This window comes from Clarias gariepinus, chromosome 3 (assembly GCF_024256425.1).
Source record: "Clarias gariepinus isolate MV-2021 ecotype Netherlands chromosome 3, CGAR_prim_01v2, whole genome shotgun sequence".
NCBI classification, from domain to species: domain Eukaryota; kingdom Metazoa; phylum Chordata; class Actinopteri; order Siluriformes; family Clariidae; genus Clarias; species Clarias gariepinus.
The window spans coordinates 34,058,923-34,078,607 of record NC_071102.1 but is presented as its reverse complement, the minus strand read 5'-3'; the positions used below and the strand labels follow the sequence as shown (position 1 = coordinate 34,078,607).

At 38.7% G+C, this 19,685-nt stretch overlaps 2 protein-coding genes across 3 annotated transcripts in view; one reads left to right on the top strand and one right to left on the bottom strand.

The window, feature by feature from the left end:
• LOC128518256 (potassium channel subfamily T member 2) overlaps positions 1-2,804 on the top strand; it is a 110,776-nt gene extending 107,972 nt beyond the window's left edge. For both annotated transcript variants that reach the window (XM_053491266.1, XM_053491265.1), the window contains 3 exons: positions 195-546; positions 1,411-1,495; positions 1,766-2,804. In XM_053491266.1, coding sequence (XP_053347241.1) covers positions 195-546; positions 1,411-1,495; positions 1,766-1,889 — 561 coding nt within the window. In that variant the 3' untranslated portion in view covers positions 1,890-2,804. The remainder of the gene's footprint in view (positions 1-194; positions 547-1,410; positions 1,496-1,765) is intronic.
• A 5,898-nt stretch (positions 2,805-8,702) lies between these two features.
• On the bottom strand, positions 8,703-14,439 carry trim35-12 (tripartite motif containing 35-12). Its single transcript, XM_053493013.1, has 6 exons — positions 13,836-14,439; positions 11,062-11,157; positions 10,422-10,652; positions 10,215-10,237; positions 10,006-10,124; positions 8,703-9,510 (listed from the first exon to the last, which is right to left on the bottom strand). Exons 1-6 carry the CDS (start codon positions 14,358-14,360, stop codon positions 8,951-8,953), a joined length of 1,554 nt encoding a protein of 517 aa, XP_053348988.1. The 5' UTR covers positions 14,361-14,439; the 3' UTR covers positions 8,703-8,950.
• Positions 14,440-19,685: the final 5,246 nt, after the last annotated feature.

The window sequence follows — 19,685 nt, the reverse complement described above, 5'->3', positions numbered from 1 at the left end:
TTAAAAAAAATCATGCATGGCTTTTCAACATATGTACAGTATAAGAGTAAATCTTTTTTCGAAAAACTGATCATTTGAGCATCTGAGCAATAATTCCACATCTGACATTGATTAAATCTAAAGCATGTTAAAATATAATCCTAAATCTTACAAATTTCTTTGATTCACTGAGAACTGTGCTTCCTGCTCCTTAGTCTCAGGTGTCCATCACAGTAGAGGACTACGAGGACACACGGGAGCTGCGGGAGCCTCTGCTCTATCGCTCTGGTCCACATCGCAACTCCACCTCATCTGAGCCACCCTCCTCTTCCTCCACATCCTCCCACACCATGGACCACCCTCTGCTGAGAAGGAAGAGCATGCAGTGGGCACGGCGGCTGAGCCGGAAAAGCGGACGGGGGTCCAGTGGTGCCAAGGGAGCGGGTAGTGCTGCCGAGAGGATCACACAGCAGAGACTCAGCCTGTTCCGGCGCTCGGAGAGGCAGGAGCTCAACGCACTGGTCCGAACACGCATGAAGCACCTCGGACTGTCGCCAACTGGATTCAGTAAGCGTGTGTGTGTGAGAAATGGGATTTCCCACAAGTTTGTTGTTGTAGAAATGCCATAGTGTGACTGTTCAGGCCTTTTTCTTTCTCAAGAGCAGGGTTCGTGACGTTTGTGCTCTATACTAAAATGATACAGCCAAATGTATGTAGACACCTGATCGAATGGTCACTCATTTGCTGCTGAGGCTCCATCTTTCTGTTAAAGCTTTCCGCTAGATTTTGTGCAGCTGTGAGGATTTCTGTCCGTTTAGATAGAAGAGCATGATGAGGCCTCTAAATGGCGTCAGTTTTAAAGTGCTCACACAATCATCAGGAGATCGAGAGTTTGATTCCTGGGTGATGCTGTAACCTCTCGCAGCCGGAGGTCTAGAGAGAGCTGATTGGCCGAGCTCTCTCAGGGGGGAGGGATGAGAGGTACTTAGTGCGCCCACCTTAATCACGACGCCACAGCCAATCAGGTGCATCTTTGCGCAGTTCGAAAAGATGAGGTCGGCTGGCGTCATGTGGTCCGGAGGAAAAACATGATAGTCCCGACTTAGTGGTCGTAGTAGCCTTAATGTGAGAGCCCCCTAGTGACAGGGAGGAACTGGACACAACTAAATTAGGGGGGAAACCAGGGGGGAAACCAGGGGGAAAAAAAGAGCATCATGAGGTCAGGTGGTGATGCTAGGCGAGGAGGCTTGGTTTAAAGTCGGTCCTCTATTTCAGGTTTAAGTTCAGAGGCGATTTTCCTACACTACATGACCATGTTAAGGCATTATGGGATTTCAGAAGTGTGCTCTCTTTTTCTGTCCTGTTTCAGTATTAATGGTGCTCTCCCTTTTTCTCTCTCTCTCACTTCATTTTTATACTGTCTGGTATAAGATGGAATGACTGATCAGGGCAACAGACTCTCCTACATCCTCATCAACCCCTCACCTGACACGCGGCTTGAGCTTCACGATGTCGTGTGAGTATATGAAAGCGGCGTCATAAATATATCAATCCCATTACTGGTTTAGCAACCATCATAATTATTATTAATATTAATATTATTGGCGGCACAATGGCTTAGTGGTTAGCACTGTCGCCTAGCACCTCCAGGTTCTGGGTTTGATTCTCACATGGTGTGTGTGCACAGAGTTTGCCTCAGTTCCCTCCCAGTTTGAGCCAATTAGCATTTCCAAACACCAATGTGTGGGGGAAAAAAATGCATCATAATCTTGTATTTATTCTGCAGGTATCTGATCCGACCTGATCCTCTGTCTCTGGTGCCTAACCAGGGGAGCGGTCGGAAGCCCTGCGTCTGCAAATCAGACACGGATCGCCACCGCTTCAACACGCAGGACAGCACTCACCTCTGAACACACACCAGCACAAGTACACAGCAGCTTGGACGTGTGTATGTGTGTATGTGTATACAGGAGAGAGAGAGAGAGAGAGAGAGAGAACCAAGAGACCGGAGAAGACTGGCCTGTGAACTGAAACTGATTCTAGTCAGTTGTTCTTTTTTATCCAGAAGACTGCTGAATGCATGGACCAGAAACGTTTTATTTATGCATTGTTTTTGTTTTTTGGAAGCCGAGGCCACGTAAGTGCATTTAAACGCAAGTCCATAATTTGTATTAGTCTACGTGCATGTAAATGTATGTTCAGTAGCCAACACTGCCAATCCATTCTGGACTGCCAAAGGAACAACATTGCCAAATGTCTGCTAAAGGAAACAGAACTCCTCTGACGTTGTCTCATGAGTGCCCGTCACATCCCTTATGTCCTCTCTTCATTTCTTTTTTCCTGCTATACCCAGTGGCAGGGATATCATACGTTTCAAATATGGGTTGGCTTGTTCGGCTCCCTGTGGCGTTTCAGCGTGGTCCAGAAGCACAGCGGGGACACAGAAGCTTATTACACAGGCAAAGAATCAAATAAGTGAACTTTATTTCACTCTCTGTCTGTTTTGTTCTTCTCAAACAAGACTGTTGAAACTTCTACATCTGTAATTAATTCAGTTTCTTTACACTTCAGATCATTTCTGTGCAACAGTCTTCACTGTGTTGTGATGTTAACCTCAATAAGGATTGTGTATTTAGCTCTTTAGTTAGCTTTTTAACCCTGTTGCCTAACCATCGTTTTTGCCCCCTATCATCCGAGCGTGTTGTTACTGGCATGCCCAGAGAGGAGCCTGCATGCCAGAATCGCCATATACCCAGACTGTGCTGTGCTCCTGCTGGCGACAGGCTACAGCTGCTTTTATTCACCACCATTCACACACAAAGGCATTATATACGGAATAAAATAATATATATAAAAAACACAAAATCACTGCCTTTTACGAGTCTCATTGTGAAAAGAATAGCTACTGATGAAGGACCAGATGAGTCACTATAGCTGAATCAGAAGGGTCTTCTGCTTTAACCCCATACTACTGCTCTGTGTAGAACTGCATAACACCATACCTACTCTGACCACACCCATGCACTGCACAGACTCCTCTGGACTCTTACCATGCCACATCAATCCATTAATTTAAAAAAAGCAACTGGTGAGATCTCATGCACATTACACTTATAACCAGCCAGTGTGTTTTAAAGGTATTATTAAAATGATCTTTTTATTACAAGTCTAGAAACATTTGTAAACACTTTAATCAGTTTCTTTACACTGTAATGTATGGATATAAAATTAATACTAAATACTACTGCGAGCCATGGGTTTAAATCACTCCTCTGAAAAATGAGCATTAAGCAACCTTCAAGATTAAAACAAAACTAAACAATAATTATAGAAATTTCACTGGGAAGCTCTAAATGAATTGAGAATAGCCTTCATTTTTTCAGAAGCAAAAATAAAATTTTCCGTGTTTGCTTTTCTCGATTCCACGCCTACAGTTTGCATCTTTTTAAGGCCGTCACACCCTTTTAGCTTATGAATACAAATAGACGCATTTACACAGATTGATCAAGTGCTTCATCCAGCAAACACCGGAGATGACTCATCCTCACCCCACCGCTAATGGTACTCCAGTTAATGCTTTCAAGCACTATTAGTTACAATTTGTCACAGATGCAATATTTCATTTTCTCTCTGTTTTGACCTAATGTGATGCAGAATTTTTTTTTAAATGGATTTCACATGCTAGGTCACAGTCAATTTATACCGTCTACTGCAGGATAGAAGACAGCCTGTTCTAGCACTGGTCTGTATCTAAAATAAATACAGTACTGTGCAAAAAGTCCTGATCCACCCTCCCTAATTTCTTCATATTTTTCTTCCAAAGTGCCAGACTTTCTTGTATTTTTAATGCAGTGTTGACGAACATTTCTTGAGGCTTCCTGGAGGACTTTTCTGGCTCTGATTTTTGGCAGGTTTTTGTCTCTCATTATTTTTAGTCCAGTCCCTGTACCTGAGCAGTTTTATATGAATAGTTCTGTTTCCTAAGCCACACAGTGACCTATGAATCATTCAAGCACCAAAACATCTAACAGGTGCAGATGATAAGGCTGGTGATTACTATAGTGCTGATGCTGAATACTGAGTCGTTGGAACAGATGAGAGGGGAAATGAGGTTGCTGCTGAAGGTATTACATTTTTCATATTTATTATGAAGAAATGAGGTATTACTCACAGTAGTGTATAACCTATCCTGTATATATATATATATATATATATATATATATATATATATATATGAACGTCCTCTGACTTTCAACTGTTTTTACTTTCAGTAAACTTAATGTGTAAATATTTGTATGAACACTAAAAGAGTCAACACCATAAGACATAAACTAAAAATGTTTCACAATGTGTCCCTGAATGAAGGGAGGCTCAAAATCAAAAGTACCAGTCAGTATCTGGTGTGGCCACCAGCTGCTTGAAGTACTGCAGTGCATCTCCTCCTCATGGACTGCCTATTGCAGACAGTCTGAGCACTGATGGAGGGATTGTGTGTTCCTGGTGTGACTCGGGCAGTTGTTGTGGCCATCCTGTACCTGTCACGCAGGTGTGATATTCGGATCTACCGATCCTGTGCAGGTGTTGTTACACGTGGTCTTCCACTGCGAGGATGATCAGCTGTCCTTCCTGTCTCCCTGTAGCGCTGTTTTAGGCGTCTCACAGTACGGACATGGCAAATTATTCATCAGCAGTCCTCATGCCTCCCTGCAGCATGCCTAATGCACGTTCACGCAGATGAGCAGGGACCCTGGGCATCTTTCTTTGGGTGTTTTTCACAGTCGGTAGACAAGTCTCTTTAGTGTCCTGCGTTTTTAGAACTGTGACCTTAAATGCCTACTTCCTGTAAGCTGTTAAGGTCTTAACGACCATGATTCAACAAGGTGCTGAAAGCATTCTTTAGAAATGTTGGCCCATATTGATAGGATAGCATCTTGCAGTTGATGGAGATTTGTGGGATGCACATCCAGGGCACGAAGCTCCTGTTCCACCACATCCCAAAGATGCTCTTTTGGGTTGGGATCTGGTGACTGTGGGAGCCATTTTAGTAAAGTGAACTCATTCTCATGTTCAAGAAACCAGTTTGAAATGATTCGAGCTTTGTGACATGGTGCATTATCCTGCTGGAAGTAACCATGGGTTACTTGGGTGGTCACAAAGGGATGGACATGATCAGAAACAATGCTCTGGTAGCCCGTGGCATTTAAACGATGCCCAATTGGCACTAAGGGGCCTAAAGTGTGCCAAGACAACATCCCCCACACCATTACACCACCACCACCAGCCTGCACAGTGGTAACAAGGCATGATGGATCCATGTTCTCATTCTGTTTATTCCAAATTCTGACTCTATCATTTGAATGTCTCAAAAGAAATCGAGACTCATCAGACCAGACAACATTTTTCCAGTCTTCAACTGTCCAATTTTGGTGAGCTTGTGCAAATTGTAGCAACAAACTAAAAATTTGTAGTGGAGATGAGTGGTACCCGGTGGGGTCTTCTGCTGTTGTAGCCCATCCGCCTCAAGGTTGTGCGTGTTGTGGCTTCACAAATGCTTTGCTGCATACCTCGGTTGTAACGAGTGGTTATTTCAGTCAAAGTTTCTCTTCTATCAGCTTGAATCAGTCGGCCCATTCTCCTCTGACCTCTAGCATCAACAAGGCATTTTCGCCCACAGGACTGCCGCATACTGGATGTTTTTCCCTTTTCACACCATTCTTTGTAAACCCTAGAAATAGTTGTGCGTGAAAATCCCAGGAACTGAGCAGATTGTAAAATACTCAGACCGGCCCGTCTGGCACCAACAACCATGCCACGCTCAAAATTGCCTTAAATCACCTTTCTTTCCCATTCTGACATTCAGTTTGGAGTTCAGGAGATTGTCTTGACCAGGACCACAACCCTAAATGCATTGAAGCAACTGCCATGTGATTGGTTGATTAGATAATTGCATTAATGAGAAATTGAACAGGTGTTCCTAATAATCCTTTAGGTCAGTGTATATATATATATCCTTCAACTGAAAAATATAATATAAACATAACATGTTATAATTAAATGGTATAGAGAAGCCCTTTAAATCAATAAGCTAAATTGGGGATGAACAAGTAATAATAAATAATTAAATGGATCATGATTTTGGATAATAAATTGAATAATGAATTTGTTCCAAATACTGTTATGAATTACAAATGTTCTGCAGTGGTATAGCTCGGTGTCTTTTTAAAATAAAGTTTTAAATTGTTTGCTGATCAGAAATTTGTGGTAGAAATGTGGTTAAAAAAAAAAATCATAAATGGAGAGTGTGTAAACACTTGGTAAAGTTGCATGGTAAAAATGAACAGTAAAAACAAGAGCTATGGTTAATAGTGACAGGAAGAGCATTTACACACACACACACACACACACACACACAATGTGATGAGAACCCACAGGATTGGGACTAAACATGTGTGTCCATAAGAATATCACTTTTTAGTGGAACTCATCAGACTAAAAAGGCTTTAGTAGCAATTTAAAAATGAAGCGATTTAAAAATGTTGTGCGGTCTGATGAGTACAGACTGATCCTATTTCAGAGCAGTTTTAATTTATTGATGGCACAGGCATATTCCAGGACTCAGAGTGTGAAAGAGGGGTTCTGGGAGCATGAGGAATCATTTTCACGCATAAACTGGCGCCCACATTGTGTTCTGTAATCAGAGCTGAAGGTGACTGAAATAAAAACTAGGCAGTGTATCTTCTTATTTATATTAAAGATGTATACAGTTAAATACAGCTGTTACTTGGGTGGCACAGTGGTGTAGCTGTTAGCACTGTCGCCTTGCACCTCCAGGGTCCAGGTTCAATTCCCAGCCAGGCTCGATTCCCGTCTGTGTGTGCATGGAGTTTTCATGTTCTCCCTGTTGTTGGTGGGTTTCCTCCGGGTACTTCAGTTTCCTCCCACCTTCCAAAGACCTGCAGATTAGGCTAATTGGCGTTCCTAAATTGCCCGTAGTGTGTGTGTGCCCTGCAACAGACTGGCACCCTGTCCAGGGTATATCCCGCCTTGTGCCCTAAGTCTCCCGGGATAGGCTCCAGGTTCCCGTGACCCTGAATACAGGATAATGCGGTATAGATGATATGTGAGTGAGTTGTTACTTGTCATTTACTTAGACAGTAAGCATAAGATCATAAGATCATTTTTTTTCCTCTAATGGTACTCTAATGTACAGTGTTTGACTCGTCTAATGCCCCAACAACCTGCCAGTTATTACATTATCATTTTTGTTGTATTATTTAGTCTTCACTTACATGTTAGAGAACAACCAAGAAGATATCAGCCCTTATTAGCGCCAACACTGGAGATAATGTGAATCAACACCTTCAGACGTTACTTTTTCCTGTATAAATTATGACACACTAACTCAGGATTTTTTTTCAATGTTTTTATTATTCTTAAGACATGCAAAAAAAAAAAGGTAATTATAAACATAAAAAAAAAACGTTTTGAGGAATTTTTCAAGAAGAAGAAGTTAGTCACATGACCACTGCTGGCGATTGAGTATTCAATTTAAAGGAATGTGTATTAGTGGACCAATCAATAGAACTGTGTGTATTATGTGGAAACATATGACAATATATTGGGTTTTAATTAAGTTTAATAAACATTTTACCAAATGTTTAAAGTTCTATTCTGTTATGGCCTACAGAATAACCCGGAAAATTATATTCTTGAGACTCTTAATGTAAGTTGCTCTTTTTTCAGTTTATTTTCAAATAAACATACTATGTAAGGTAAAAATGCATCCAAGACACAAACCCACACTATACAGATCTTTCATGCACATGCTGCATCAATTGCCTGAACTTTAAGTTCTTTAAGTTCTACTGCTGTATGCAAGGTTTTCTCCAGTGTATTTAACAGAGACCTGATTTTGGAGCGCCTATCAGCGTTTCCTGATTTCTAAAGCCAAGATGAGAACCCTCACCATTGGACCAGTACATTCTTGTCTTAGGTATGTGTGGAATGACATGACCGTATTTATTCCTAGGAAGGTCTTAATTTCCTGCTCCTATCAGGAGCAGATTTTCTTTTCCTGTTTGGAGAGCGAACAAGATTATATCAGATCTACATGCACCTTCGGCTAGACAGTCACTGCCACACAATAAAACTAATACTGCGCAAAATGTTGTTTTTTTACATTAAATACCCTGCAAGGCACATAACTGTAACTTAAATAAACTACTGGAAACAAAGTATATTCTCAAAACTACAAACTTGCAGTAGTTTTTCATCGAAATAAAAGTGAGTAAAGTGAAATTTACTACTTAAAAGGCTTACTGACAAGAAATAGAGCTACTGACTTTAAACTCACTCCCTAATATATGAGCTTGATGTAGGCTACATGAGTGTCTAGCTAGCTTGCTGGTCATGTGACCTAAAGCTTTGAAATTGTTTAAAAAAATATAGCATTAAATAAAAAAATGTGTTGAAAATGTATACTTTTATAGATTCTTACTGCATATACCTTTATACTTTTATAGAAGTGAAAAGGCTGGAGGCATAAAAAAAAATCATTAAAAGAATTATGAAAGCTTTGAAAAAAATTTTTTAAAGCTTTGAAATTATTAAAAAAAATTATTATAGCGATAAATAAAAAATGTGTTGAAAATTTATACTCTTATACTTTTATTTATACTTATATACTTTTATAGAAGTGAAAAGGCTTGTGGCATAAAAAATCATTAAAAAAAAAAATTTGATTACTCTTGCCAAAGCTACAGTATGAGGCGAATCCTGATAGAAGTTTAAAGCTGTGTGCTTAACAACTAAGTAAAATTTTATTCTTGCTCTGTGTTAAAAACACTATAGTTTTTATAAATATTGTTTATTGGTTAGTATTCACAACATGAATAAAATAAGATCGACTTTGACTCTGATTACAATGTACATAAGAACAAATACATGAATATTATGTCTAGTCACCAGTCGGTCACCAGTTGGCGCTGTTCCACACAGCTACTTTAAAAGGGCAAATCTTTAAAGGACCCGGGTTGCTGCCGTTGATGTTGGCGCCGGGGCAGAAGAAAGGGAATATCTTTCCAGTAAAGTGTACGTTGAAGGTGTAGACGGGCTTCAGGTTCAGAGGGTTGGAGAAACTCACCTCCCCGGCCTCGTAATCCAGCTTCACGCGCACTCTCTCAAGATGGCCTGTCAGGTCCAGCCGCGTTGGTGGAGACGTCATGGCTGTGTAAACGCCATCTGATAGAGCGATGGTCCAGAAGCCTGCCTCTGGACCTCCAGAGACTTTCCCCTTCCTGGGTATGGACTCCTTCACCACGCCGATGACCCAGTCGTTGTTGTCCTTCACCTCCACTTCCCAGCTGTGTCGTCCTGAGTTGAAGCCCTCTGACCCCAACACAAAGACGAAGTGGTCGAAGCGCTCGGGGTTGTCAGGAAGCTTCTGCATCGTGCCGCTGTTGTTGACCTGGATCAGGTTTTTACACAGGGTCAGACATGGGTAGGCCGTGTTTGCGTCCAGAGTTACCGGAGCTAAGAAGTGGGCAAGAGGCGTTATCGTTATAACGTGACATGAATTGAAAAATAGTCTTACATCTTATTAATAAATTATCAACAGCTTTCCCAATGACACACACAATCTGGTTAGATTTATTCTTAAATGTATTATTTATTTCCCTTTAATTTTATTTCTTTTACACCTTTTTGAAGTGTCTGTACTCTATGATGCGTTAATCCAAGTCATACACTCGCCTGGGGCTCAAATACAGTAAACCACAGTTTAAATCCATTTAAAACAAACTGTCTATACAATGTATTAAGTAGATCAGTTTCTGCGCAGTCTTAAAATGGAATAAAACTTCCAGTTTAAACTGCTTTGACCCAATCACAGCATGTCCTACAATGTTTAATTGCCCAGCAAAATGCCAAGGTTTATAATATTTTATTAACTAAATTACAGTCAGTCAGTGATGCTGTATCTAAAAATCGGACCTATGGGCATGTGCCAGTGTGTGTGGTGAAGCTTACTGTATTCCACCATGGCCTGCATTTTCTCCCACAAGCTGAACTTCAGAGAGCTCACGTGTTTCGCCACGTTGATGAGAGCAGCTGGAACTTTCTCGGGTTCATTAAAGGTTAAATCCGTCCTGCAGTCACAATAGATTCATTATATAGAGACAGTAGTTTTACAATAAACGTAGGATAATTATATACAAAGTTATCAAATATGCACTAACCTCTTTTTTATATTTTTGTAGTGCTAAAAATGTAAATAAAAAAACACACACAAGAAGTAAAATTATAATTTTTAAAAAAATGTTTTGACCGTCAGTCAAGGTTTGTTGTATATATATATATCTGTAGAATTTAGATGTATTATTATTAGTATTATTATGCAATGTTATATTCTATTGAATTTGATTCTAAAAAAAAAGGTCTCACACCTTCAAGAACACAGGGTCACTGTAAGAGATTTCTTCATCTATGGTTCTGACTGCGTGAGAGAACATAAGAATATCCCGCAAGAGCCTGTCTGTGTTTTTCTTCATTAAAAGCAACTTCTCTTCCTCTTCCTCAGCCAGGAGAGCGATCCTCGCCAACTCCTGTTTTTCCAGGAACTGCCTGATCTCTGCAAATTCCTCTCTGATCTGTTTCTCCGCTTGCTGCCGTTGGTTCTGTCCAAATGGACGACAAACATCACACATCTGTTAGACTTTTTCTTTTTATTCACCTGTTGATAAACAACATAGATTGATGTTTTATTCTAAGCAGTTATAACGGTAAAATTGAGGTTTTGTCTTTGGAACAAAAGTGTTTCTCGGCTAATTGTTTTGTATTTGTCTGAGAATTCTTATACATCAGCTTCACAAACTAATACTAAGTGTAAAATTGCTTAGTAAACTTTCCTTACATCACTGTATATTACCTAAATGCCTTTACAAATTTTGACAAACAGCAAATAAGATGCAAATTGCGGTTGATTGATTGCCACTCTTTTGCTTTCCGTTCACATCCATCTCTCAGCCTCATTACACCTGGCTTTAGTTAACATCCTGGAAAGTTCTGTCTGCTCTACATCATTACCTTGATGTGCACGATGGTGTCCTCACGCTCCTGCTTGGCTTCGTAAAGCCGTCTGAGACTTTTCTTCATTGGCACCACCTCCCTCTTCAACTCCCCCTAAAAAGGAGCAGGAAAACACAATTAAGCTAAAGTTGCTAAAGCAACCACTAGCGAGCATGCTCTGGCTTGGCCTAATTTTCAGTCCAAGATGGCAAACAGTTAACTGATTTACACTTACCCGTTTGGCCAATTTTTTGATCCAAAGAGACACTTGATGGTACTGAGATTTAAACTCAGAATCTTCCAATGAGTAATTATAACCTAAAACCTTTTTAAAAGCTCATAGAAAGTTTCTTTGTTTCACTGATTTCCTCCTTAATTTGGTCCTAGTGAATCTTTACCCACCAGTTGGGTCTTGAATACAGACCTACAGTCAACTGTATCAAACTACTGCTCATGCAACAACATGGACTGGTATGACCACTAGAATCCCATGAAAAGTGCTATTCGCCCACTTCAGCATGTATGAGCTTGTGTCCCTCTGACTAACAGAAGAAAGGTGTCATGGGCCACCCTAGCCTCTCTAAAACCAGGAACACTCTTCCTCTCTGGAACACCAGGCCACTACTAGATGGCTGTGGGCATGGCCAGGATTTGAACTTCAAATCTTACATTTACTGTATTTTGTCGATCTTATCCAGAGCAACTTTTTTCAAATCTCATTATACAGCTGAGAAGTTGTATAATGAAGTTTGGCAGATCTGGGAATTGAATCTGGAACCTTCCATAAAGTAGTGCAATGGCTTAACAACTGAGCTATCCCTGCCCCCTGAACCGCCAGACAACAGTGTTTGAGCTTTGTTTTGAGCTTTTAATGCAAGTTTTTACACCTGTAACCAGCTGGTACTAGATAACTAGACAACTGGATAACTGGATAACTGTCATGTCACAGTTCTTAGTAAGAACATTTCAAAAATAGAACTGCGTGCCAACGTTTATGTAATAAAAAAAAAAATTCAGTTACTTTCTATATTAAAAACAGTTTGCCAGGCAGTATTCTGTTAATAATATTATTACTCATATTGTATATGCTTCTATATATATTCCTTATATACTGTATGTTCTAGTCATTTTAGCCTTGCACTACTAACTTTGGTCAGCTTTTACATTACCCTATGTATGCTAACTATATGTAAGATCAACATATACTGTATCTTACTATGCTTATCTATCTATCTATCTATCTATCTATCTATCTATCTATCTATCTATCTCTATCTATCTATCTATCTATCTATCTATCTATCTATCTATCTATCTATCTATCTATCTATCTCTCTCTCTCTCTATATATATATATATATATATAGCCACATGACATATGAAGCCACACAACTCGTACCTTCGGCTGTTAACTAGAGAGTAAAAAAAATATTTTATATCAAGAATTAACAGATTTTAAAACTCTTATGCAAAACCGTAATCAGTAATTAGTAATCAGCTGTTCTAAAATCAACTATTTTTGAACTGAAAAACACCACTATACCTGGCGTGTTTTGGGTTCAACTTTTCAGCTTGTTGTAAAAACACATGGATTGGAATGATGGGGGATGAAAACACACACACACTGAACACATGTGGACTTTTCTAAATTTTTTTCCACTCTGATTAGTCAGAGGGTGTTGATTATTTTTTCTATAACAGCGGCTTTGATAGTAGCGTGGCTGCAAACCCCTCGTTTTAATGTCTTATCATTACCATAGCACCTACTTATAGTGAAGATGCCACATAAATGGATTTTTAAAAACATGAAAGTTTTCTATAAGTAAAAGTATATTAAAAATCTCCTGTGTCAGCGGATAAGCTGTAAAGTTCTCAGATATACTCATGACAGACATAACTTTGAGTAGTTAAACAAAAAAATGAAATAAAATGACTTAAATGAATTTTTACTCTGTTCAATAGGACGGCAAATATCTGTACTTTTATTTCACTACACTGCTGAGTGGTGTTGCATTACCTAACCAAAAAATATCATGTTCACAAATGAGGAAAGCAAAAGAGAGAGAGATTTTTGCCATGGAAAAGACTACTATAAGTCTATGATAACCTGTACTATAAAAAAGTACACACACACACAAAACTTGTTTTGTTCATGTTTAACATTAAAACTAACTGTAAATGCATAAAATTCCATAATTTTGAATTACTTTTAGCAAATTGCTGTGGTATACTGTAAATGAATTTGTCTCAGGATTTATGGGTTAAAGTTTATGGAAAATAATCAACCTTAGGGTCAAAACAACACCATGTCAGCAAATCAACTGTCGCAGATTGTTTTCTCATACAGCATAATATACTGACTTTTACTCCTTACAAGAACTTTATATTTGGTTAAATCTATTTTATTAGAATTGAAATGTGTGTAATGTTCAATTTTAAGTCAATTTTTCTTTTAATAGTAATGATTATTATTAAGTGCTGACATGTTGTACTGTGTTTCTTACATGGTTTGTTTTTCTCGATGACTCTAACAAAATGATACAGTGAAGACATGTTTATATGCAGGGTTTTTTCCCCTTCCTAATTAAAATGTCAAAAGTGTTTGTAGTTTCCCTGAACATAGAGCCTGTCCTTTCCCTCGTCTGATAGTTCGCTGTGGGAATTAGAGCCGTTTAGACAGCTGACATTACCAGTATCGTTATGCCCTGTTGTTCCCCGCATCAGAATAAAGGTCAACATTGTAGGGGTTTGTTAATGTCAGAGACTAATTTCGGTCACACAGTATCGCTCACCTTAAGGTCTTGCGCCGCTTCCTCCATGGGGGACACACGGTGGCCTTGGTGCTTCTTGGAGGTGTGACACACGCAGCACAGCAGCTCCTCGTCATCGTGGCAGAAGAGCTTGAGTGCCTCTCTGTGAGTAGGACACAAGTCCATCGACTTGGCGGTGGTGCCAGGCGACGAGGGCGGAGTGTTTAATCCCTTCTGTTCCTGCACCAGCGTTTCACACACGTTCTTGAGCACGAGGCTGAGGGTGGGCTCGGTCAGTGAGCACCTTTTCCGGCACACAGGACACTCGCGCTTGGGCGACTTCTTGCTCCAGAACTTGTTCAGGCAGGTGCGACAGAAGCTGTGGCTGCAACGTAGGACCACGGGGTCCGCGAAGATCTCGCAGCAGACTGGACATGACAGATGGTCCTCTACGACCGAGCGGGAGCTGGAAGACAGAGATCGGGGAGCTAGAACCACCGCTACTTTGGGGTTCAGGAGCACACCGTCTTTTCCAGGCTGAGAGAAAGCTCTTCCTCGTAAAGGCATTGCTCAGTAGTTTGGGCTGTAAATCCCAGAAGTCACTTCTGATTGAACGCAAACTTTATATATATATATGCGTCTCCAAACACGCTAGAGGAACTAGAAAACTTGATGCTTTCTGATAACAGCTGCCTTTTATAGGCATGAACTATTTGACTGACCACAAAGAATGTTGCGTCACTTCAAGGGGGAAAAACACGAGGCACTTCAGCAAATCAGAGAGGTGTTTGCTGTAAACATGACTGTTTTGGAGACTCGGCTGGTGTTGACTTACACAAGCATACCTTCACGAAACTAAACAATGGGAAAAATAGATTGAAGCCAATTGACAGGATTAAAATGATGACTTACATCCTACAAAATCACTTGTTACAAAATCCTACTTAAAAATCAATCTGGCAAAAGTCAATCTTCCAATCGTGTAAAAATTCCAAGGCCTCACCCTAAACACCGCTGTCAAAGTAAAGTACATACATGTGGGAAAAACTGACTTTAGCAAAAGGCTCTTAAACATTATCCAGCATGGCTTCTGTAACAAATCCTACACTGTGTCTTATAATCGGAGATAATAAATTAATAAACAAAATGACAAACAAGAACACTCGACAGGGCTGTACTCCATTTACAATTTAAATTAATTAAATTATAATAAGTTATAATAGACAGCCTGAAAATCTCATCTAGGATATTATGAACGTGCAAACGATAGCAAGCGGGAAACTGTCTTTTAACATTTTTACAACAATTCTAAGAACTCCTCAATAAACTCTGATGCGACTTCGACTAAATAGTGGCAAAGGCTTTAGAAGAAAAAAAATGCACCCATGCAAAGAAAAAGAAAAAAGCTATTCACAGCTTATACAAAAACTCTTTTCATTACAATTTAAAATGTATTACATGTTGAAGACAAGTGATGTTACAGACTTGTACTGGTATAACAAGCCATTACAGAGAAAAAAAATTAAACTTGTATAACTTGTATTTTTTTATATACTGCCTGGTCCAAAACTGTACATTTTGACCACATTTAGCTTGGACCACAGCGTGCATTCATTATGGCATTGTTCAACAACAACACATTATTTCCGATAACAGAAAATCAGAAAATTAAGAGATCTCATCCTGAAGGTGAGAGTCAATGAGAAAGTCAAACTACTCCGTAAACTTCTCCAGTACAACTCAAAGACTTTCAGTAGAATTAAGTTCAGAACTCTGTGGTGGCCAGTTCATGTGTGAAAGTTATTCCTTGTGCTCCCAGAACCACTATTTGACAAGTTGATTCCTGTGCTATCCGGGAGGAAAAACTCCATAGATGTGATAACCTGGTCATTCAGTACATCCAGGTTGTCAGCTGACTTATTTTAATTACCACATAACGTTGCTGATCCTAGACCAGAGCAACTGAAGCAACACAAGGGCCCGTATTCACAAAGCTTCTTAGAATTCTCTCAGAGAGCTCCTATCTTAGTGAAAAAGTCCTAGCTGGGAGTCCTAGACTAAAATTTGAAAAAAATTTGAAAAAATTGAAAATTGAAAACTTTTATCTTAGTGAGGAGGTGTGGTTAACCCTGTTGTTAGGGATGATGGAGCAATTCAAGGACTGTGATTGGTTAATAAAAATCTGTAAAGGTCTTATTAGTGAAATATAGTGATAATAGAATAGACAGTGAAATCATAATGTTTGTATATATAGAAGTTGTATAATCTTTATTCTTTATATCTTTATAAGTTGTATAATCTGTAAGGCTACTTTATGCAAAGTTTCTGTTATAGGCTAAATATCTTAAAGTTAATTAAACGCATTTTAAAGCAACCAATTTTCATGCCGTAGTTACAATAATTAAGTTCTTACATTTATTTACGATACAGATTTTATAACTTGTAATCCATTTCAGATTGATGGGAGCAAAATGTCTCAGCTTTTACTAATTTACATGATTGCAGGACAGTCTATTTAAGTTACACTTTTTGATGTTACGTAGCCAACAATCCAAGAGAGGTAGAAGAAAGTTAAAGAACAAGAAAGCCAAATTGAACAGAAGAGCAGTGTTTACTTTCAGTGTTTGGAGAATATTTCTTCTTTCCACCATTTTGTCCTTTGCCATAGAAACTCTTAAGCCTCTTAATAGTCCTCCTCTCTACTCTTAACAATTTTTACCTTTGGAGCTGTTTTTAGGAAGATTTTTTGTGAATCATTTTTATCTTTACTACGATTTAGTCCTAAATTTAAGGGGAAATTCGAAGACAATGTCATAATTCCTATAATTTTCTAAGAATTTCATCATTAGAAGCAACTTTTATTTATAAGAAGCTTTGTGAATACGGGCCCAGGTCATAACATCGCCTCTAGAGGCTTGTACAATGGCCAATATGCATGATGTGTGCATCGCTTCAAGTGCTTCCCGGACACGCCCATCGCTATGGAATAGGTTCAATCAGGAATCATTGCAACACATGGCCTTTTCCATTGCTCCGAAGTCCTTATACTTTATACTCCCTACCAAACTGAAGCCTGTTTTCTGATGAGTCACACTATCAATTGATTTTATTCTGGGGACACCGCTGTTTAGTCCCCATCACATTGTGCTGTATGGAAATGTTCTTACTTTCACTTTCATTTAACATAGCTCTGATTTCTACTGACTATTTCTATTTTTTTTCTGATGCAACTTTACCAAGCATTTAAGTGATCTCTAATTTTGAAACTTATTTATAATATTTTCTGACCATATAGCTTCCGTGAAGTTGATTCTTGAGCAGTATCCTTCCAGGTTTTAGACAGTTCTTAACCAATCTCCAGTTGCAAGTTTTTTTTGCTTGATGTGGACAATCTCTTAACCATTTTGAAGCACAGTAACATCTCTTATGTAAATTAACCAATCTCTTCCACAACCACAGCATATGGGAAATAAGGGAAATAAAGGGAGTTCTAGATATAAAAAGATATAAAAAATATGAAAGATTGTAAAATATGAGACTTTTAATAAAATGACACATGATCTAGACCTACTGCAGGGGGAACATTCAGAAAGAAAAAAATGTAATCAGTTATGGTTTAAGTAGACTAAGTACAGTACATTAAACCCACATGGCGGATCAAAGTTCTAATTTCATTTATTTTCTTGTTTTTTTTTCCCTCCCAGCTTTCTGTATAAGGCATAATGTAACTGTAGTCTGTCCTTCATCGTTCAGTTTTAAAATACTAAAAATGTTTTTGATAAATATGTTTATACTGTTATTATTATATCAGGGTATCATCTCATCCCATATTTTCAGTTTATTAAATAGTAATAAATAATTGTTCTCTGGGGCATGTGTGTGAGCTGAACGGTGGATGCACTAAAAGCAACAATAACAGTGGTTTCTCGGTATTGATGTTTCTAAAAACAATATTAAATGCAGGTATTGCTCAGGTTTATACCGGAACTATGAAACATGAAAGTGGACATTTTATAAATATCCTGATTTGATATTTAAAAAAAAAATCTGAAACTAATTTATCAATTATTAATTAATAATTTAGAGTGCACCACCTGTAGGATCATACAGGAACAGCAAGTTTTTCCATTACAAATGTAAACATATACAAATTAAAAAGAAATTGAAATAAATATATATATTTTTTTTTTTTTGGGGAGAATTGCTACACAAAAGTATCATGATATGTAACTGAAGCGATTTTCCTCCATCCTTATTGTGTAACCTCACAATAATAGTCATCCAGCCACCTGAAACACAGACACAGTCATATTGCACTTGTTTTTGCAATTTGATAGTGGACCCAAAATTTGTCCACCACACTATACACACTGCCATGCATAAGTATTCCCCTCCCCTGCACATTTTATAGCGCCACAATCTGGAACTAAAATCGATAGGGTTGTAAAATTACTAAAACGTAAAATAGTAAAAGTTTTAATTGCATTACAAACAAACACTTAAATGAGTTCAGATGCAACCACATGATTAGTGAAATTTAGTCATCCTGCATGCAGCTGGAGTATAAACTAATCTGTTCTTGGAAGGACACAGATTATTACAGAACATCCGCAAACAAACAGTGTACTGAAAGCCAAAGAGATATCAACACAAGTCCGGAAAACTATCAACCAGGGATAAATTGATAGATAGATCAGTAGATAGATCGATTTCAGGGTATCAGACAGAGCGAGCATAAAATTGGGTTAACCATCACCATGGAAATGTTTTCTGTGATCATTTGCTTTAAAAATATCCAAAATGCATTATTATACCCAAGTTTAATTTGGTATTTACTCTGAGGATTCAGATATTTGCCAGAGAAAGTTTTTTTAAGAAACAATTGACATAGGAGAGGTGTTTATTTTATAATTAATATAATAAACATCATGCACATGTACATAGATGCAGTATATTTGTATTATTTGACAGAATTTTTACCTCATTAACGCACCTTTAATTGCATTTTTTTTTACCTAGTCCTTTACTGCAATTCTTGCTTTTTGTATAATATGTGAACTGGCTGCTGTAATTATACAATTTCCCGTTGGGATTAATAGTTAGTACTCTCTTTCTCTCTATCTCAATAACATTTCCAGATGACTTACAGAAGACATTTTCGTACAAGCACAGTACGGTGATCAGACACTTAGACGCAGTTAAACATTTGAACAGTGCAAACGTTTTAAAAAAGCCTATCCAGCCGAGCTGAGGCGGCTTAAGGAGCCCACTACGGTCGTTCCTGTGAACATTTGCCAAGTAGTTGATCCAAGATAATCGACTTGTGCAAGATGCAGAATGAAGAGACGCATCTGCCTGTGGGGACTGTACACACAATCCTTCACCAACACCACTGGCACATTACAGGAACCTGATGGGGCTTCATTGCCACGTCGCCCGTACAGTCCCGACCTCGCTCCAAGCCACATGTTTAGACCATTAAAGGAGTTTCTGGGAGGGCAGTATTTCAGATATGATGCAGGCAGTTTGATCCTGGCTCCAGCGTATGTGAGAAAACTTTCTACCTTGATGGTATCCAAGCACTAGTGAAATGCTGGGATAAGTGCATTTGTGTAGCAGTCCTGATTTGACTTGAACGCCCATTGTAGTTTAGGCACATCATGTTTCCTTCTGCACACTATGTTACATTATATAAAACTTACCACACTGCTTTTAAGATCTGATCAAAATAGCATTGAGTGCAATAAAAGACAGCACAAGATCTAAAAGAAATTGACTCAAGTCTGTTTGGATTTTGTCCAAAACAGCTCATTTACACTGAACAGTGTTTAATAAATAAACAGATGACCTCATGGACCACTGAGAAAGAAACACACACACAACACGATTGAG